Source organism: Mytilus californianus, unplaced genomic scaffold (assembly GCF_021869535.1).
Source record: "Mytilus californianus isolate M0D057914Y unplaced genomic scaffold, xbMytCali1.0.p SCAF_35, whole genome shotgun sequence".
In the NCBI taxonomy this organism is placed as follows: Eukaryota; Metazoa; Mollusca; class Bivalvia; order Mytilida; family Mytilidae; genus Mytilus; species Mytilus californianus.
In genome coordinates this window covers 645043-664602 of record NW_026262685.1, presented here as the reverse complement: position 1 = coordinate 664602, position 19560 = coordinate 645043, and the positions used below count along the sequence as shown (strand labels likewise).

The 19560-nt window shown below is 32.1% G+C and overlaps 1 protein-coding gene across 1 annotated transcript in view; it reads left to right on the top strand.

Moving 5' to 3' along the window:
* Nucleotides 1–568: 568 nt before the first annotated feature.
* The window catches only part of LOC127736673 (phosphopentomutase-like), a 28912-nt gene continuing 9920 nt past the window's right edge, over nucleotides 569–19560 (top strand). Inside the window, exons 1-13 of the mRNA XM_052247244.1 lie at nucleotides 569–695; nucleotides 3770–3869; nucleotides 6127–6194; nucleotides 6855–6943; nucleotides 9229–9313; nucleotides 10273–10380; nucleotides 10841–11010; nucleotides 12978–13101; nucleotides 13919–13984; nucleotides 14381–14478; nucleotides 15186–15280; nucleotides 18143–18225; nucleotides 19243–19336. Of these exons, the coding sequence (XP_052103204.1) occupies nucleotides 615–695; nucleotides 3770–3869; nucleotides 6127–6194; nucleotides 6855–6943; nucleotides 9229–9313; nucleotides 10273–10380; nucleotides 10841–11010; nucleotides 12978–13101; nucleotides 13919–13984; nucleotides 14381–14478; nucleotides 15186–15280; nucleotides 18143–18225; nucleotides 19243–19336 (1261 nt within the window). The 5' untranslated portion in view covers nucleotides 569–614. The remainder of the gene's footprint in view (nucleotides 696–3769; nucleotides 3870–6126; nucleotides 6195–6854; nucleotides 6944–9228; nucleotides 9314–10272; nucleotides 10381–10840; nucleotides 11011–12977; nucleotides 13102–13918; nucleotides 13985–14380; nucleotides 14479–15185; nucleotides 15281–18142; nucleotides 18226–19242; nucleotides 19337–19560) is intronic.

Here is a 19560-nt window from a genome sequence, read left to right as displayed (position 1 = left end):
TTTGCCATTTTTATTTCACGTGCAGCCGTGAAAAAGGTTCGTTAGTCACCGTGTTTCGCGAAATCGGTAAAAAGATCAACGTGCAAGAAATTTTTAATTGTTCGTTCATCGTGAAATGGCAATTTTATTTCGCGTTCTTCCGTGCAGATACCCCCCTCCCCCTTTTTACGCCCCTCATAGAATATCCAAGTTTTGCTCACTCAACATATTTTTGAGCTTTATCTTAATAATATTTTGATAAGTTTCATAGCTTGAGAAAACTAACAAAAAGATTACATTTTAATCTGATCGATAATGTCAATTTGATGACATACAATTTATATATAGGAATTCAGTGGGTCTCATTGGGGTCTACAATTTTGATATAAATAGACCTCATTGGAAATAAGCCGTAAGTCTTTTATCGATAATCCAGACTTGGTATCAACAATTGTTTAAGATTTTATGATTTTTGTATGTTTTAAATATGGTAGTTATTGCTTTATAATTCTGTAATAGTATAGATTCGTTTTCTAAAAAAGTAGAAGTAATTTATAAATAGTATTTTTTTCGTATTACCTCCCTTGACGGCCTTGAATTCTGTCTGCTATACTTTTCTCGCGTATATTGCAAGCATGACTTTAAATGCTACAAATTACGATACAGGAGATGAAGAATTAAACAGAAGGCTTAGGGAATGGTTTGAATGGGACAAAGTTAGTCAAAAAGTGTTGTTTGAACTGAGATGCTGCAAATCATATATTTTTTTTAGCCCTTTCCCTTTTTTTGGGTCTCACTAATTAGCGACAAGAGACATATAATACAATGTCATGACTGTTGTATTATATGTCTCTGGCGACAAGAAGCGACAAGAAAACTAAAAATAATTCTTATTAAACTAACTTATTCCAATTAAATATATTAAAAAAATATGCATTGAAATTTTTTTTTTATATATACTGGCAGTAATAACGTGATTTTCATTATTTTTATTATATTGATAGATGATGAAATTAAACATTTGTTAAGAAGAAAGGGATTGTCTTAAGTTTCTATTTAATATAACTAATATGTTTAAGATAATGTATGTACTGTTTTACTTAGCAAAGTCATTGTATGAAAAAATAAAATCGCCAAAATACCAAACTCCAAATAAAAGATTGAAGATAACAGTACACACAATGTGAAACATCAAATGAGAAGACGTTACTAAGTCAAAAAAATTGTGTCTAATCCATTTGTCCTTTTTGAGAAAAAAAAATATGTTTAGAAAAAAAATCAAATGAGAAAAGCGATACGCGTGTCCTTTGTTTTAATTGCTACAATAACATCCAATTATCACCTTTAACTTTTTACATGCGTCAGACTATACAATTACAAGCATTGTAAATAGTGAACACCTCATCACCTGTTGAAAACTCAACATTGTCTTTCATTACCTTTAATCTTCAGTCATGCATAAACATCATAAATATCGTTTAATGAGGCAATACACAAAATAAAATGATGTAAAATATTTACGTTTTAATTACGTTTTCCTCTTGTTTGATTTCAATGATTTCAGATTTGTATAGTAAATCTTACTATACAAATCCTTGGTTCATTGTTTCTCACAAATTATGTCTGTTTTTTTCTGCCGGACACACAAATAATGCATTTTGCATGCAGTCAGTGTATTATATATTAGACAAAGAGATTGTTAAAAAAATTATAGGATAATATATATTATCGTCCTTCCCTACGCCTTTATCACCCTGCTCAGTCGCTCCGTAATTTTCGTATCACAGCTTTGAGACGAGAGCAGGCATTATCAGCGACGTCACAATGTCTGAGGAGAAGTTATCAGCGACGTCACAATGTGTAAGGAGACGTTATCAAGCTTGCTTTCGTCAAGTGTGAAACTGTCTTAGGGAGGGGGAAAAGACCAGTAATAGAACGATAAACAGATAATCGGGTTTTCTTCGTATAGATATCGTAAAATATCAGCTGCTCGACACAATGTGAAGCTCTTTAGCTCGTTTGCTGCGCTCACTCGCCAAAAAAGTTCACATTGTGGCTCACGGCTGATATTTTACGATATCAATGTGTATAAAACCCGATAATATATACTAATTGTTCTAAAACACAAGTTAAAATTAATATCATAATATGACGGAAAACGTAATATTTGCTGTAATACATATCACAAATTAATGTAGCAATTAGATATATGTTTCAAACATGTGTGATGCTTTACTACTATAGATATTGACGTTTTTATAAATTTATATTTATTGATAGAATATTAAATTTCTTGTCCCTAAATTTTAAATTTGCTTTCTTGTCACTTCTTTTCTCTAAATTATTCTTCTTGTCGCTACTTGACGCTTCTTGTCGCTAATTAGTGAGACTGCTTTTTTTCCAAAATCAGATAATTTTTTGTTTTATATTAATATCAATTATTTCTATTTTATATTAACATAAATATACTAGAAATAACATGTATATAGATTTCTATCCACAGTGGTCACTAATAATGTTAAAAATGGGGGAGGGCTTAACAAAATTTGACCTGTCCCAAAGTGCATATGTGCAATGTAGAATGCAACTACAGTTTAAATGTAGGTACTGATATATTCCTCCTTTATTCGAAACGCCACTGGAGGCGAGGGTATATAGAACTTATTGCTATTGGATTGGGAATCTGCGACACTTGACTCGAGAATCTGCAACACTTGAAATATTGACATACAACAATCACTTTTCCTTTGTAGCGTCAAACATTTCCTATTGTGACATCAAAATATTATGGGAACCTTTGTGATGTCCAGTAATGGTGGACAAGTAGCGATAAGGTGTATTGGAATCTGTGATAACAGGGGTTAAACATTTTTTTTGTTACAGTTCACTAGTCTTAAGACTCATTGGTAGCAGGATTTTACTAGTCCTATTTGGAAGAACTGCTAGCCAGAGTATGCTTTTCAAGTTCAGAAATTGATGCATAATGCAAAGTGGGTGTCCATTGTTTTGAAGGCCATGATATTTGATAAAATAGATCAAATGAATTTGTACTTTTTTGATGATGTAACAGCTTTATTTCCCCTTTCATATACAGTTCTTTGTTTCGAAACTGAAGATGCATAAATGTTCTAGTTCAGGGCAATGGGCTAGTGGATTTTTTCACCTGTAATTTAGTTACATGATACTTAAAAGTTTTTATTTGTAAATTTTTCTCCCAAATTATTTCAACTATGTTTGAATTAATATTTTATTGTTTAAGATAGTTCAACAACTGTGAAACAATAGTTTGTCACTACATTAATGTAAGTCACTAATCTGCTTATTATGGTCAAATATAAGAAGAAGATCCCATTTGAATTTGAAGTCAGTAAGATCAAGGTCAAGGTCATAGTTACTAAAAATAGACTGACATTTGTGCCAAATGCTCAACCAAATACTACAAATGGAATTGCACCAATATTTGGATATATGGTCACATATAATGAAATGAAGAACCCAATTGATGTTGAGATCACTAGATCAAGGTCAAGGTCATCGTTACAAAAATGAATTTGTGTAGCACAATAGTACTGTCATGACTGTTAAATAGTGTTTGAAATCATAACTGAAAATAACGATATTTAAAGTTAACAGAAAAAAACTAGACTATCGTGTCAAAGAAAGCTTTTCTCCTTTATAAATGGGGATGAGGTGTTTGAGCTTGCTCACTTAAGGTTCTTCAATTATAATTATAATTAAGCATTTTAAAGAATTTTTAAAATATTTTTATGAATATTTTGTTTTTTTTCAGAATGAGGCAACAAGATCAGACATATTACAGTTGGTAAATGAAAAGAATATAGAAGAACTAAAGAAAAGGTTGTTAAAAAGAATGGAGTTTGGGACTGCAGGTTAATTTGTTAGAGAACATTTTTTTAGACCCCATAATACAAAAATTTTATTTTACTTATAATTCTTACAAAATTCTACAGAAAATGCAACTTCTTAGAATTTCATTATTTGAGTGCCTCCCATCCCCCATGTTTTTTAAATCTAGAACAGCCCTTAGTAAATACACATAACAATGCTTAGATATATCATCAGTTCTAATTATGACATGCTTCATTCGCTTTGTCAACAACAGCATGATAAAACTCTATATATAACTATTCGTTAATTATATCCTTCTTCAATGCTCAGGATATAATTCAAATATAACAGCCCAGGCCATGTGAAAATTTCTGACAAATTTATGGCTTGGATGAATTATTTCTTAAACAAATATATACCAGCAGTAATTAAGCTCTCTAATAAAAAAGTCTCTATATTCATTAAAGTTAGACTAAGAATTTCTAACGTGATATCAAATCAATAGATTTTGGGTATTTTACTGTGACTTGACTGTAAGTGTTGCTCTCCACCTAATGCAGTTTATTCAAAATTCTGACCAAATTGTAATTTGTTTTTATCAAACCAAATTGTTAAACTGGTCAGAAATTTTAACGAACTGCTGTAGAAAACCACAGTCAAGTTATGAAAGTGCATGGTGATAGAATAAAGCATACTTATAATTTTATTAGACTTTAATTCCACTTCATTGATATTATGAAAAGTCATTGTCAGAATTTGTAAACAATGTTTTTATATAATTGTCATGCGGAAGGTGATAGGTAGTAATTTTTGAATTGCTATAAAAACTCCAAAATCAGCTTTCATACAATTTTTCTTTAAAAAGTCTTCTATATTCATAAGAAGCAGACATCAGCTTGAGTTAAAACATGTTATATTCAGTAAAATATATGTGAAATTACAATAAGTTGTTAATAAGTTTCCATGGGAGATAATCTGAACTCATTGATCTTTTGAAATGTTGATCTTATCTCCCTTTAAAACTTCAAGAGAACATATTTAAGCTTAAAGATAATTCACCAAGTATCTTAGAGATTAATTTAAAGAAAGCTTTGTACATGTTGTATCATGCATAGAAAAACACCATTTTAGAAGAAATAATTCAAAAACTTAAATTAGGACATTTCTTTAGCAATTCAAAAATTACTACCTATCACCTTTCGAATGACAATTTCAACAATGATACTATAGAAATTCTTCAAGTGAATTTCTTAACACCAATGAAGTGGAATTAAAGTCTAATAAGATTATAAGTATGCTTTATTTTATCACCTTGCACTTTCACAACTTGATTGTGGCTTTCTACATGTTCTACAGCAGTTAGTTGAAATTTCTTATCAGTTGAACAGTTTAGTTTGATAAAACAAATTGCAATTTGATCAGGATTTTGAATAAACTGCAATAGGTGGAGAGCAACACTCACAGTCAAGTCACAGTAATAAAATAAAATGAATACAATTTATATACCTATTGACTATTGAACCTGATAGTGATGAATCTTAAAACACTTCTAACAGAGATGTATATATATTGAACAAAAACACAAAATATACAGTGTTAGCTTTTTACCAAAGCATTTGTTTGTTAATAGGAATAGCAGGTTTTTAAGATTAAGCTACAAAGTTTCTTTACAAATTTTCTGTTGAAAAGCAATCAAGGAAGAAATCTATGGAAAAAAGTTAAATCACAAAAATACTGAACTCCGAGGAAAAACCAAAACGGAAAGTCCCTAATCAAATGGCAAAATCAAAAGCACAAACACATCAAACGAATGGACAACAACTGTCATATTCCTGACTTGGAACAGGCATTTTCTTATGTAGAAAATGGTGGATTGAACCTGGTTTTATAGCGCTAAACCTCTCACTTGTATGACAGTCGCATCAAATTCCATTATATTGACAACGATGTGTGAATAAAACAAACAGACATAATAGGTAAAAATGTAAAATAGGGGTACAGTCAACACCGTGTCACAATCTTAATCACAACAAGGGAATCACCTTTCTAAAATTCTTTTTGGGGTGAGAAGGGGTTGAAACACTATAGGTATTTTGAAGTAAAATGAGAGAAAAAAGCAGTCAAACAAGAATTAAGTTCTTTTCATGTTTTCATGAAATTGTATTTTTTAGATACATGATTAACTCTAGTATGGGTTTACACATTTACAAGATTTAAGATTATGGTTTCCAGAATTAAATCCAATCTATAGATAATTCAATTCATCATTGCATACAATTTTATATATATTTTTTGCAGGACTTAGAACTCGAATGGCAGCAGGATTTTCTATGATGAATGATTTAACAATTATCCAAACTACTCAGGTAGGAATTATTGTTATATATGTTCCAGACCATTTTGTATATTTAACTACTAGAAGTGTAATAGAGAGAATACTGACACACAGAGGTCTCTAAACATAATAGCTCTAATGGGACTCGTTAGTTGAAGCTGTATTAATTATGTGAATCAGAGGAAAAAGTTATGACAAATAAAAAGTATAGGTAATGCCAAAACACGTAGCCTTAATTAAAGAATCATCATCAGGGGCTTTTAATAATGTGTTTTGGCATTACATACACTGTCTATTTTACTTCTAGTACCTGAATTATGTGCATGTATTCCCATACTTAAACTAAAAGTCTTTCTTTTGAGGTTAATATGAAAGGATAAGTATTTTTCCCAAAATGATTCTATTATTATTTTTTAAACCTCTGGATAAAGTTTAAACAAAAATTCAAGTATCAACAACTAGCAGTCTATTATTTCAGAAATTTAACGGCTGAATTAACAGAGCACAAGCATTCCAAACTAACATTAACAGAGCACAAGCATCACAAGCATTCCAAACTAACATTAACAGAGCACAAGCATTCCAAACTGAAAATTTGTAAGAAGGATTCAGAGACAAAGCTTGTCCTTATAAAAAATATATATTCCTGTTGACAAAAATAATTATAATAATATGTGAATTATATTTTCAGGGTCTATGTCAATACTTGTTAAAAAATTGTCCATCTGTAAAAAGTAATGGTGTGGTTGTTGGTTATGATGGCAGACACAATAGTGAAAGGTAAATATACACACTGTGGATTAAAAGTAACTGTGTGGTGGTTGGTTATGATGGCAGACACAATAGTGAAAGGTAAATATACATACTGTGGATTCAGAATTATTCATGGAGTACCAATTTTTCGTGGATTTCATGGGTAAATGTGAAACACAAATTTAAGTGTTCATCAAAGTACAAAATTCCTACAGAATTGTATGCAAACTTCAAAACAACCATGAACTCAAGTATCCCAAAAAAATACAATGTTTCCTCCATCCATGAATAAAGGTAACAGTAGTATACCGCTGTTCAAAAGTCATAAATCAATTAAGAGAAAACAAATCCAGGTTACAAACTAAAACCGAGGGAAACACATCAACTATAAGAGGAAAACAACAGAAACACTGAACTGCAACAAAAACAAACGCCAACATACATAGAAACGGACTATTTGATAACAACTGCCATATTCCTGACTTGGTACAGGACATTTTAAGAAAAAATGGTGGGTTGAACCTGGTTTTATGGCTAGCCAAACCTCCCGCTTATATGGCAATGTTAAAAAATATCGCTAAAATGCGTGGAAATGCATAAATAAATAATATAATAGTACATTACAACATGTAAACCGCAGAATAACAACGGACATCTCCCATTAATGACAGCACAGGTCACCACAAACTGCGCGTCACATGAATGGATCAATGCCACAAAAAGTGACGTACATATAATCTTGAAATTCATACAAATATATGGAACGAGATCCAAAAATTCACAATTATTTTCACAATACTAGTCCAAATAATTATCATGATTATGACGGTCTTGAAAGGCTATTTTAGATTAATGCTGTGACAACGTCATAATTATTTGGACTTACACAATACTTTATCCATGACAAAATAGAAATTAACTCGACTATACCGACAAATAAGACATGTGAAATGTACCGAAAATACAGAATTCAAACCACAAACGATAAGACATAACACAATATCCAACCGAACTTACAAAAGAAACATCATAACTAAATACATGAATGTTGGATGTATAAATGCCGAGGTTGTCGTATGGCAATGCGAATTCACACTAGGCAAAACAAAATTGATACCCGCAAATTGCAGTTTTTTTCCTGTAAATTCAAACCAGATCTCCTCCATATCTTATATAGCTGCATCTTTGCTGAATGCAATTATCTATGGTAAATATTATCAGAGAAAACTGGTCCCCATAAGTTCACAGATATGAGAAATAGTACTTTTGCAGGAATTTAAACTGTACGCTTACACCTTCTTACAGCCCAGAAATTCCATACCAATGTAAATATTTGAAAGTCAACTGACTTTTTCATCTTTAATACACTGCCAAGTTTGCTACACTATCTTAGATGATTGAAAAGTTCATAAAAAAGTGATCCCTTTGTATTAAAAGATACCATTTTCAAGAATGTTCACAAGTCAGTCCTCCCAATTAGTGCTTCTACAGTCTTATTAGTTGTCAGCATAAGTTTGATCTTTTTCATTTTTAGATGTGTGATGTTTATTTGATTAAGTTGTTATGTTGTAGTTTATTTACATACTTGATGTCATTTGGTCTCTAGTGGATAGTTGTGTCATTGGCAATCATACCACATCTCCTTATTTCATATTGATGATCAATATTGGTTTATGAATAAAGTTGATGGATGATTTTTGAGCATTCGAAAGGCAAAATGCTATAAATTCTGAAATAAAACTAAGCTACTTTAAAAAATTGAAATAAAACAACTTGCACATACATGTTTATTGAAATAAATATTTATTAGTACTACCACAAAGCAGCAATTATCTTTATATCTTTTACCAACATTTAAATATCTGCTTTTTCATATCTATTGAGAAATGAAAACAAAAGGTTCACAACTAATTCTGATCTGTTTGAATCCTGTTTGAATGGTTTTACACTAGTCATTTTGGGGCCCTTTATAGCTTGCGGTTTGGTGTGATCCAAGGCTCTGTGTTGAAGGTCGTACTTTGACCTATAATTGTTTACTTTTAATACATTGTGACTTGGATGGAGAGTTGTCTCATTGGCACTCATACCACATCTTCTTATTTATATACTGTTTGGTTGAAATTAACACTGAAAATCAATGCAGACATACCCATATAAATCTGTTCCAAACTTATTTAACAGTATTTGAATATTTTTTCACTATGCTTTGGTTGAAAGTGACAGAGTTTATCAACGTTTATATATGTGCTGCCTGTTGGTTCACCTCTTTTCCAAACTGTTAAAAATGTTTATGTGTTCACTTTGTCTTATAGATTTGCCTGGTTGACAACAACAGTGTTTATCAATGCAGATGTACCAGTCTACCTCTATTCCAGAGTTTGTCCAACTCCTTATGTAGTAAGTAATACTAGTTAGTACTCACTGTTATTGAATTACTTTAAGGTAAATGATCAATAAATCAGGATAAATAGAATAAACATTTCAGATAATGAATACACACATTTCTTTTTATGATAGGAATGTTCTACACATTATTTACTCTTCATTGTTCAACATTCACTATATTCAATGCAAAAATAAACTGTTAACAGAAATGTTTTATTCATATGTTCCCTAAAATTATTGATATGTAATACAAACCATGTTTAAAATCATGCCAATAAATGATAGATTTCAACCATGAGAGGTATTGTCATTCTAATCTTCATATTTTTATGTGTTTATTTGATATAAATATGAACCCTATACTAGACTGACATGCTGAGCATATTTTTTAAATAACTAATTCACAAGGTAACAGTCTACAGAAAGACATGCCTCTCTACCCAGACACATTATTCTGACTCTGAGCCAACCCGTCTTTGTTCTTACTCCTAAATGCTGCATGCAAAGCAGAGAAGCAGCAAATACCAATTTTCAAGTCTTTGGTTTGACTTTGCCAAGGTTTGAATTCATGACTTTGTGGCGAGCACTGAAGGCTTCTGAAGCTGCTCCAATTACTATGAACTTGGAATATAGAATCATTACATGTAATATGCATATCTGTAAGATAGGATTCACCTAACTTTTACCACATATCTTGGTTCAGGGATCAACATTATGATCTTCATGATCAGGAGCTATAAGTGATAGTTCTTTGGAAAAATATGGATATTAAGCAACTACCCTAAGAACATTAAAAAATGACACAGAATTGAAAGTGAAAATCTCACAAAACTACCCAAAAAAGAAAAAGAAAAAAGAAGACTTCACATAAAAAATTCAATTTGGAAACTACTGTTTCAATACTAAATTTCAATAAAAAGTGAAAAAGTTTTTGGCATTTGGACTGAAATATTTACCTCTTTATTTTGCAGGCTTATGCTGTGATATATTGTAAAGCAGACTGTGGGATCATGGTTACAGCCTCCCATAATCCTAAAGAAGACAATGGTTACAAAGTCTATGGAAGTAATGGATCTCAGGTCTCGTATACTTAGGATCTGTCATTTTATCTGTGTCAAAAATATCAATATTTCTTTTGGTGACAGAAATGCAATAAAGGACCATAATTATAATGCTTCTTTGATTGTTTGTATATATAAGTAATACACTGTTGAACACACATGAGGTTTTACTATTGTGACATCATTTTAAAGTCTACAAATGGTTTTATTAAACAAATGTGATGTAATGTATGCCATGAAGTGATCTTAGATCATAGAATCATATCATTTAAAAACAGGCCCAATAGCATAATTTTTGTTGTTGTTGCTTAAAATAGATTCCTTCATTGAAGTGCATGAAATGAAACCTTTTGAAGAGTAGAACCATCAAGGTTTCAAGTTTATCAAGTTTCATTAAAGATAAATAGTCTTGAAAGATCTATACATGATACATGTGATAATCATTGAAAATTTGATTTATTTCCCTTTTCAATTTTAGATTATCTCCCCTGTTGATAAATATGTAGCAAAGTCAATAGAGGAAAACTTGGCACCACTGATAACTTCTTGGGATGCATCAGTTGTGGAGAAAAGTCCTCTAAGGAAGGATCCTTACAATGATATTTTGAAACATTATAATGAAGATCTGAAAAAGTTATGTTATTTTAGGTAAAATGAAAGACTCTATTTTTAAGCATTTAGTGTTACCCTTAACAGTCCGTCCTTCCGTCTTTCTATCCTTCCCATTTTTGTTTGTTTGAAGCTTGAGCCGGGCATTCGTGTCCTCAGACACATTCTTCTTTTATTTTAACCAAGAGTTAATACATTGAAAAAAGAAAATATTAGCAAAAATTGCTCCTACTGGTCTAAACATTTTATATTTAGCATATAGAAACATTTCTAAAATAGACTTGAATATGTTGTCATTTTCAAAGTGTGATGAAAAAATGGAAAAAAAAACATGCACTGGAAGGTAAATAGTAATAACTGATTCTTAAAGAACAAATTAAATACAACAAATAATTTTACAACTGATGAGGAAAAGTTTAATTAACAAATGGGAAGGCATGGAAAATATTAAAAAAAAATCATGGCTCTATCAATTCACTTATTTGTCACATGCTTCACATGCTCGGTGTTGATTGTTTATCAATGTAACAAACTAGTAAACTTCGGCAACAAACTTGAAAGTTAATTAGCTTGTGATCAACAATCACTGAGTGAAATATTAATTGTCGATAATATGCTATAGATTCTTAAAAAATATAAAAAACGTGCATACAGGACTTAGTTTAGTATATATACATGCATTGGTTCAATAATTTTAGTAACTGTAGAAATCAAGAAACTGGTTTCATATGGCTTTAATGTACATTATGGGCGACATGTATGCTCCTAGAAATCTAAATATACCAGGTAATTTCAACATGATACATGTATTTTCCATAATCTTTTTATGATGTTATATAGATTTTGTTGTCTGATGGTCAGGTTCTGAATACATAAGCATAAGCATATTAAGTCTATGGTTTTATTGTCGAGCCTGTGACTTTTGTCGCAGAAAGCTCGACATAGGGATAGTGATCCAGCGGCGGCGGCGGCGGCGGCGTTAGCTTACTTCTTAAAAGCTTTATATTTTAGGTGGAAGACCTGGATGCTTCATACTTTGTATATGGATGCCTCATGTTACGAAGTTTCTGTCAGTCACATGTCCAATGTCCTTGACCTCATTTTCATGGTTCAGTGACTACTTGAAAAAAAAGTTAAGATTTTTTGTAATGTTAAATTCTCTCTTATTATAAGTAATAGGATAACTGTATTTGGTATGTGCGTACCTTGCAAGATCCTCATTTCCGTCAGACAGTTTTCACTTGACCTCGACCTCATTTCATGAATCAGTGAACAAGGTTAAGTTTTGGTGGTCAAGTCCATATCTCAGATACTATAAGCAATAGGTCTAGTATATTTGGTGTATGGAAGGACTGTAAGGTGTACATGTCCAACTGGCAGGTGTCATCTGACCTTGACCTCATTTTCATGGTTCAGTGGTTATAGTAAAGTTTTTGTGTTTTGGTCTGTTTTTCTTATACTGTATGCAATAGGTCTACTATATTTGGTGTATGGAATGATTGTAAGGTGTACATGTCTAGCGGGCAGGTTTCATCTGACATTGACCTCATTTTCATGGTTCAGTGGTCAGTGGTCAAAGTTAAGTTTTTGAGTTTTGGTCTTTTTTTATAATACTATATGCAATAGTTCAACAATATTTGGTGTATGGAAATATTTTATGATCTATATGTCAGTCACGCAGGTTTTATTTGACCTTGACCTCATTTTCAAGGTTCATTGCTCAGTGTTAAGTTTTTGTGTTTTGGTCTGTTTTTCTTAAACTATAAGCAATAGGTCAACTATATTTGTTGTATGGAAGAATTGTTAGCTGTACATGCCTGCCTAGCATGGTTCATCTGACCTTGACCTCATTTTCATGGTTCATTGGTCAATGTTTAGTTTACTTGGTTAATGTTAAGTTTATGTGACAGTTGTAATAAAGCTTTATATTTAGGACTATCAACATAATGTCAATGATTAGTAAAGAAGGCGAGACATTTCAGTGTGTGCACTCTTGTATATTGTAGAGAGAAGAATTGTAAGTCATCTGTAACATTTACATACACTGCCATGCATGGTGTTGGATATCCTTATGTTATAGAGGCCTGTAAAGTGTTTGGTGTTAGAGAACCTGTCCCTGTGGTAGAACAGGTTAGTACATACATTCACATACACTGCCATGCACGGTGTAGGATACCCTTATGTTATAGAGGCCTGTAAAGTGTTTGGTGTTAGAGAACCTGTCCCTGTGGTAGAACAGGTTAGTACATACATTCACATACACTGCCATGCACGGTGTAGGATACCCTTATGTTATAGAGGCCTGTAAAGTGTTTGGTGTTAGAGAACCTGTCCCTGTGGTAGAACAGGTTAGTACATACAATCACATACACTGCCATGCACGGTGTAGGATATCATTATGTTATAGAGGTCTGTAAAGTTTTTGGCGTTAGAGAACCTGTCCCTGTGGTAGAACAGGTTAGTACATACATTCACATACACTGCCATGCACGGTGTAGGATATCATTATGTTATAGAGGTCTGTAAAGTTTTTGGCGTTAGAGAACCTGTCCCTGTGGTAGAACAGGTTAGTGTATATGTTATCTCGACAGGATAGTGATAAAATTTCATCATTGAGACCGCAGAAGTATTTAGACTCGTGCAATATTTTTGTTATTAAACAGAATTCAAGACAATAAGAGTTGACTGTACATATATTTAAAAACATTGTTCACATGCTACCATGTTACCATGTAAAGAGAACATATTCTCTTGATATAAACTCCCTTTAGTTATGACATTTTAGTCACACAACATGGATATGACATAACAGTCACACAACTTGGAACAAAACGACACCTCACTACAGTTTCATGAAGTCTGCATGGAGTTATATACTCTCCTGATGTATTTAGTACTATTACACTATATTGAAGCTTGTAAAAATAATTATATTTACATTCAATAGATCATGCCAGATCCAGAATTTCCCACAGTACGATATCCAAACCCAGAAGAAGGAGAAGGAGCTTTAGTAAGTTAACCTCCAATTAAGACTTCAGTACAAGCTAAGTTATAGAGGAGAAAGTATATATGGGGAGAAATTGGCTCTAAAATCAATATATATTTTAAAATTTAAATATTAAATGTTTAGTCTACATGTATATATATTTATAAAAAAACACAGTTCTTGTTTTAAGATATTCCGTTTCCTGCTTTACATAGTTATGAAATGACAGCAAATTCAGAAAATGGTGGAATAACAGAAAATCTTGACTGACTCATACATGAAAACATATTAAATGACTAACACTTGCCATTAAAAAATATTCACACTTACACAGTAAATTTATTTACACCTTTCCATCATTTAACATAGACTGCCTTTGCAAGAAATGTAGTTTAAGATAGTATTTTTAATAATTTTTAGTCACTGGCAATAGACACAGCCAATGCTAACAATAGTAGTGTGATATTAGCCAATGACCCTGATGCTGACAGACTTGCTGTTGCTGAAAAACTAGACGGGTAAATGAATATTCAAGACACATTTCCTCTTAACATGAATTATTTTATCAGGGTGATTGTATTTTAGCATTCATTGTCCCATAATATGTCTTATTCAAATGATTCATTTAGGCAAACTGAACTTGGGTTCAAAATAGGAAATTTCGATCAGAATCAAAAACATGATTTAGCTTTGTAATGATCAATATAATTGAATTTAAATCAGGTACAGGCTTACTGCTTTTATTGCTACTATATTGAAGTTTTAGTCTAAAATACATAGTGCTTGGATTTTAACAAGACTTTATATCTATAGAGAAATGCTGCTGAATTGATCTAAATTTTAAGAATATTCATACCTCATGACCTTGATTTGCTTATTGATTATTTGTTTCTGTTTCTTACACAAAAATGTGCCTAATAGGCCCTTGCTGACTTGTCAGTTTTCTAGTTATAATTTAGTTTGAGATAGTTGAAACATTTTAATTATAATTTAAAAATATTTGTGTCGACAGTTGTCTACACTGCATTCAGGAAAGACAAAAGGAATTACAAAATGTGTTGGACACCACAACCACTCAAACCAAACTCCCAGGAAGAAAGCAACAGACAATTGAGAACAGCACAGTGTTCTAGACTTTTAGATTTTTTTTTTTTATTTGTCTTTTAACAATTGAAATTAAAAAAAAATTAACGGTACATTAAAATATTTTATTGAAAATTTCCAGTGGTACATGGCATATTTTCTCTGGAAATGAAATTGGAGCATTGCTAGGATGGTGGAGTTGGCTTTCCTTTAGACAAAAGAATCCAGATGTTCCAGGTATTAAAGATACATTGTAAGGATGTTGGTGCTAAGTCTGGTATCCTGGCCCAACCTCCTCGTCACCTCTTTAAGACCAGGAGTAATTCAATCCATGTGACCACTTTTCAGCGCTGAACAGGACTGAATTACTACGCATGTGCATGTTATATAAACAATAAATATATGTCAATCAGATTGCAAATTACATGTGATTCACGATTTAATTCAGTTAAATTTTGATTATTGTAGCTTTATTTTTTTATTATGCCCCCGCCGTAGTGGAGGGGGCATTAAGTTTTACCCTTGTCCCTCTGTACGTCCGTCCGTACATACGTAAGATACAAAGTAACTGCTATTTTATTAAACAAATTACATATAACTTCAGTTCCATAGTAACCACAGGGGTTCAAATTAACATTTGGTACTCCAAACTGAAAGGTCCACAACCTAAATTCCAGGTCCTACTTTTACTTGAAATATTTCCTAACATAGTAAGATACAAGTAACAAAATTAATGTGCTGTTGGTGTTAGGTCAACTTGTTTCATTGTCAAAGTCACTGTTGTATAAAATATTTAATAACAATTGTAATTGTCTTGTATATTATAAATTCAGATAATTTTTTTTTTTTGTTATTGAGGAGGGTGTCACCATGGGTGGGTGTGTTGTCTCAACTATTGGTAATTTATTTCTTCTTATACCATTTTATAAAACAGTTCAAATTCAAAGCTGTTTAAGCAGAGACATATATACATGTATCATATCTAGTTGCACTATTATAATGCATTAGTTCCTCTGTGAAAATAAGGTAAGAAACTTCCAGATTTGTACTGGTCCTTTAAAATTGAGAAGACATTACCTCTTGGAATTGTAGTAATACGTTTACACTATACAAAATTCTACATGAAATATCAATATTTATTAATGATAAAGAAATTTACTGTCACATTTTTTTGGATTTTGAGATGAAAATTTATGAACTAAAAGTAATCTTGAGTTTCTGTAAAAAAATATTTCCTACTTTTTCTTTCTTTTCAATTCTAGTGTTTATATTTTATCATCATAGATGTATTTTGTCAACTGCCTGGAATTATTATTTTTTCATTGTATTTGATCGGCAAACCCTGAATTACCCTTATCCGCTCCGGAATCGGATCCGTTTTTAGCTCACCTGACCTGAAAGGTCAAGTGAGCTTTTCTCATCACTTGGCGTCCGTCGTCCGTCGTCCGTAAACTTTTACAAAAATCTTCTCCTCTGAAACTACTAGGCCAAATTTGATCAAACTTGGCCACAATCATCATTGGGGTATCTAGTTTAAAAAATGTGTCCGGTGACCCGGCCAACCAACCAAGATGGCCGCCATGGCTAAAAATAGAACATAGGGGTAAAATGTAGATTTTGGCTTATATCTCTGAAACCAAAGCATTTAGAGCAAATTTGACTAGGTAAAATTGTTTTTGGGTCAAGATCTATCTGCCCTGAAATTTTCGGATGAATCGGACAACCCGTTGTTGGGTTGCTGCCCCTGAATTGGTAATTTTAAGAAAATTTTGCAGCTTTTGGTTATTATCTTGAATATTGTTATAGATAGAGATAAACTGTTAACAGCAATAATGTACAGCAAAGTTAGATCTACAAATAAGGCAACATGACCAAAATTGTCAATTGACCCCTTAAGGAGTTATTGCCCTTTATAGTCAATTTTTTACAATTTTCATAAATTTTGTAAATTTTTGTAAATTTTTACAAAGTATTTTCCACTGTAACTACCGGGCCAAGTTCATTATAGATAGAGATAATAGTAAGGAGCAAGAATGTTCAGTAAAGTAAGATCTACAAACACATCATCATCACCAAAACACAATTTTGTCATGAATCCATCTGTGTCCTTTGTTTAATATGCACATAGACCAAGGTGAGCGACACAGGCTCTTTAGAGCCTCTAGTTTGTTATTTTCTTCATTTCCGATTTATCGCATCCAATGTTTTTCAATGCTGTTTTGTCAGTCAGATACGATTTTACTCGAATTTACACATTACTAGTTGGCAATTTTCGGTATTAAGCTAACGGTTGAACAAAATGAACATCGCTGTCATCAATAATAATGATGAAAATAAATTTTGAGATTGTTTGGAAATTTTTGTTTAAAAAGGTCGGCAAAGTTTGTTTTTATTTTCTTTCAAACCGACGGTCTGTCAGGCGTAGCTTGTAACCAAAACGAGAGTCCGACTGCAAAAATGGAAGGTCGCGGACCTCGGACCACCGCTAATTTGAACCCCTGAACCATCATCAACATGACAATTTTCTGCATTTAATAATGATCAGAATAACTCAAATATGCATGATGACCTGTCTTTAATAGAGTTTAAAACTCAAGGTTATATATTTTGGTGTTGAAATATCATGTTAAAATCTCACCAACTGCTAGTATGAACCTAAATGACATTTAGTATTGAAAGGATGGACATTCCTTTAAGAAAGTTTGCTTCTTGCTATGAGGATTTGGTTATTTGAAGCAATTATAATATTATCACCAAAACTTTCCAGCCTTGCAACAGAATGGATTATATTGACAGAGTTATTTATAATATACTGTAAATTCAGAAATTAATGCATGCATTTATTATTGGGGATCCTTGACCACTGGCAAAAATGTGAAATCTAATTAATGCGATTGAAAAATGTTTATGAATGAAAATCATTGTAAATGCTAGTTTTTATTATTGTAACCCGGATATTGCTGTATTTTTTTTGCATTTATAATAAAAACATCGCAGTAATTTCTGAATTTACAGTACATGTAGACAGTATTGATAGCTGTCTAACTGACATATACCCAACACATGCTTTTATTTACATACCACTATAATATGTTTTAGCATCTGACATATATATGTTAGCAAGTACAGTATCGTCAAAGATATTACAGACAATAGCCAGAAATGAAGGATTTAATTTTGAGGTACTTTATGTATTTTTTACTATTGAATGAATATTAATAAAACCAAAAAGCCTCTGTATACATGTAATTGAACTAAGAACATACGTTACCTTAAACTGATTTTCTCTTCAAAGTCATATTGATGATTATGACAAACATTTTGAAAGGGATGGGTATTGTACTGTCTTTAATTGAGGGTGTGGGTGTAAATTACCACACAAAGAAAAAATATCAGCCCAGAGATGAAGTAGTGGTTCATCAGTAAAAAGTTTTGCCTTCTGTGGGTATAAGCCATGTTAATTACTTCAAATTTGTATGACAATTTACATGCTTACTAAAACAGTTCCTATGTGATTTCTCCCATCACTATCTTCTAGTTGAGTATGATTATTGTCGAAAGTCGCAGAAAGCAAGACAAAGGGATTGCTGCGACGGCGACAACAGGGTCAACAATTGTTAAGTTTTCTGCTTAAGTTAGTTTGATAGGAACTACCTGTGATAGATCATTGATATTTAATATAAAGTTGCATAACTATCAGTACATATCAGTTTGACGACTATTTTGAGGCCCTTCCCCTAGGAAATGCTCCAGTGACTGCGTATGAATTAATTAGCAATTTTCAATGTTAAGTTTTCTGCTTAAGTTAGTTTGATAGGATCTCCTTGTGATAGATCAATGATATTTTGTATGTAGTTGCATTACTATCATTTCATATCAGTATGATGACTATTTTGAGGCCCTGTCCCCTAGGTCATGGTCCAGTGACTTCGTATTAATTAGCAATTTTCAATGTTAAGTTTTCTGCTTAAGTTATATTGATAGGAAATACTTACAATAGACAACAATATTTTCTATAAAGTTACATTACTGTCTGTACATCTCAGTTTGTCAACCATTTTCAGGTCCTGCCCACTAGATAATTGTCCAGCGACTGAATTAATAATTAAGCAATGTTGCTGTCCATCAGATTGTCTTTTTCTGAATTTTATGCTGATATTTCCTGTGTATACAATTAGAATTTATCTGTATTTTGATAGGAAACCTTGACTGGATTTAAATGGATGGGTAACAAAGCAGATGAATATCTAAAGGCAGGAAAAACAGTCCTGTTTGCCTTTGAGGAGGCTATAGGTAAGATTGTTTGATTTATATTGATTATACCCCCACTCTCGGAGTGAGAGCTTTATTGCAATCCCATTGTCCATTCATCTGCCCTTTTTTCCAGCAGATATTTTCGTCAGAATTTTCTCAGAAACTACTTAACAGAATGACTTCATATTTGGTCAGCAGATCAACAGTAATGAGTTGTTGCTGATACTTTGGTGAGACCTAATAATATCATACCAAATGTTAAA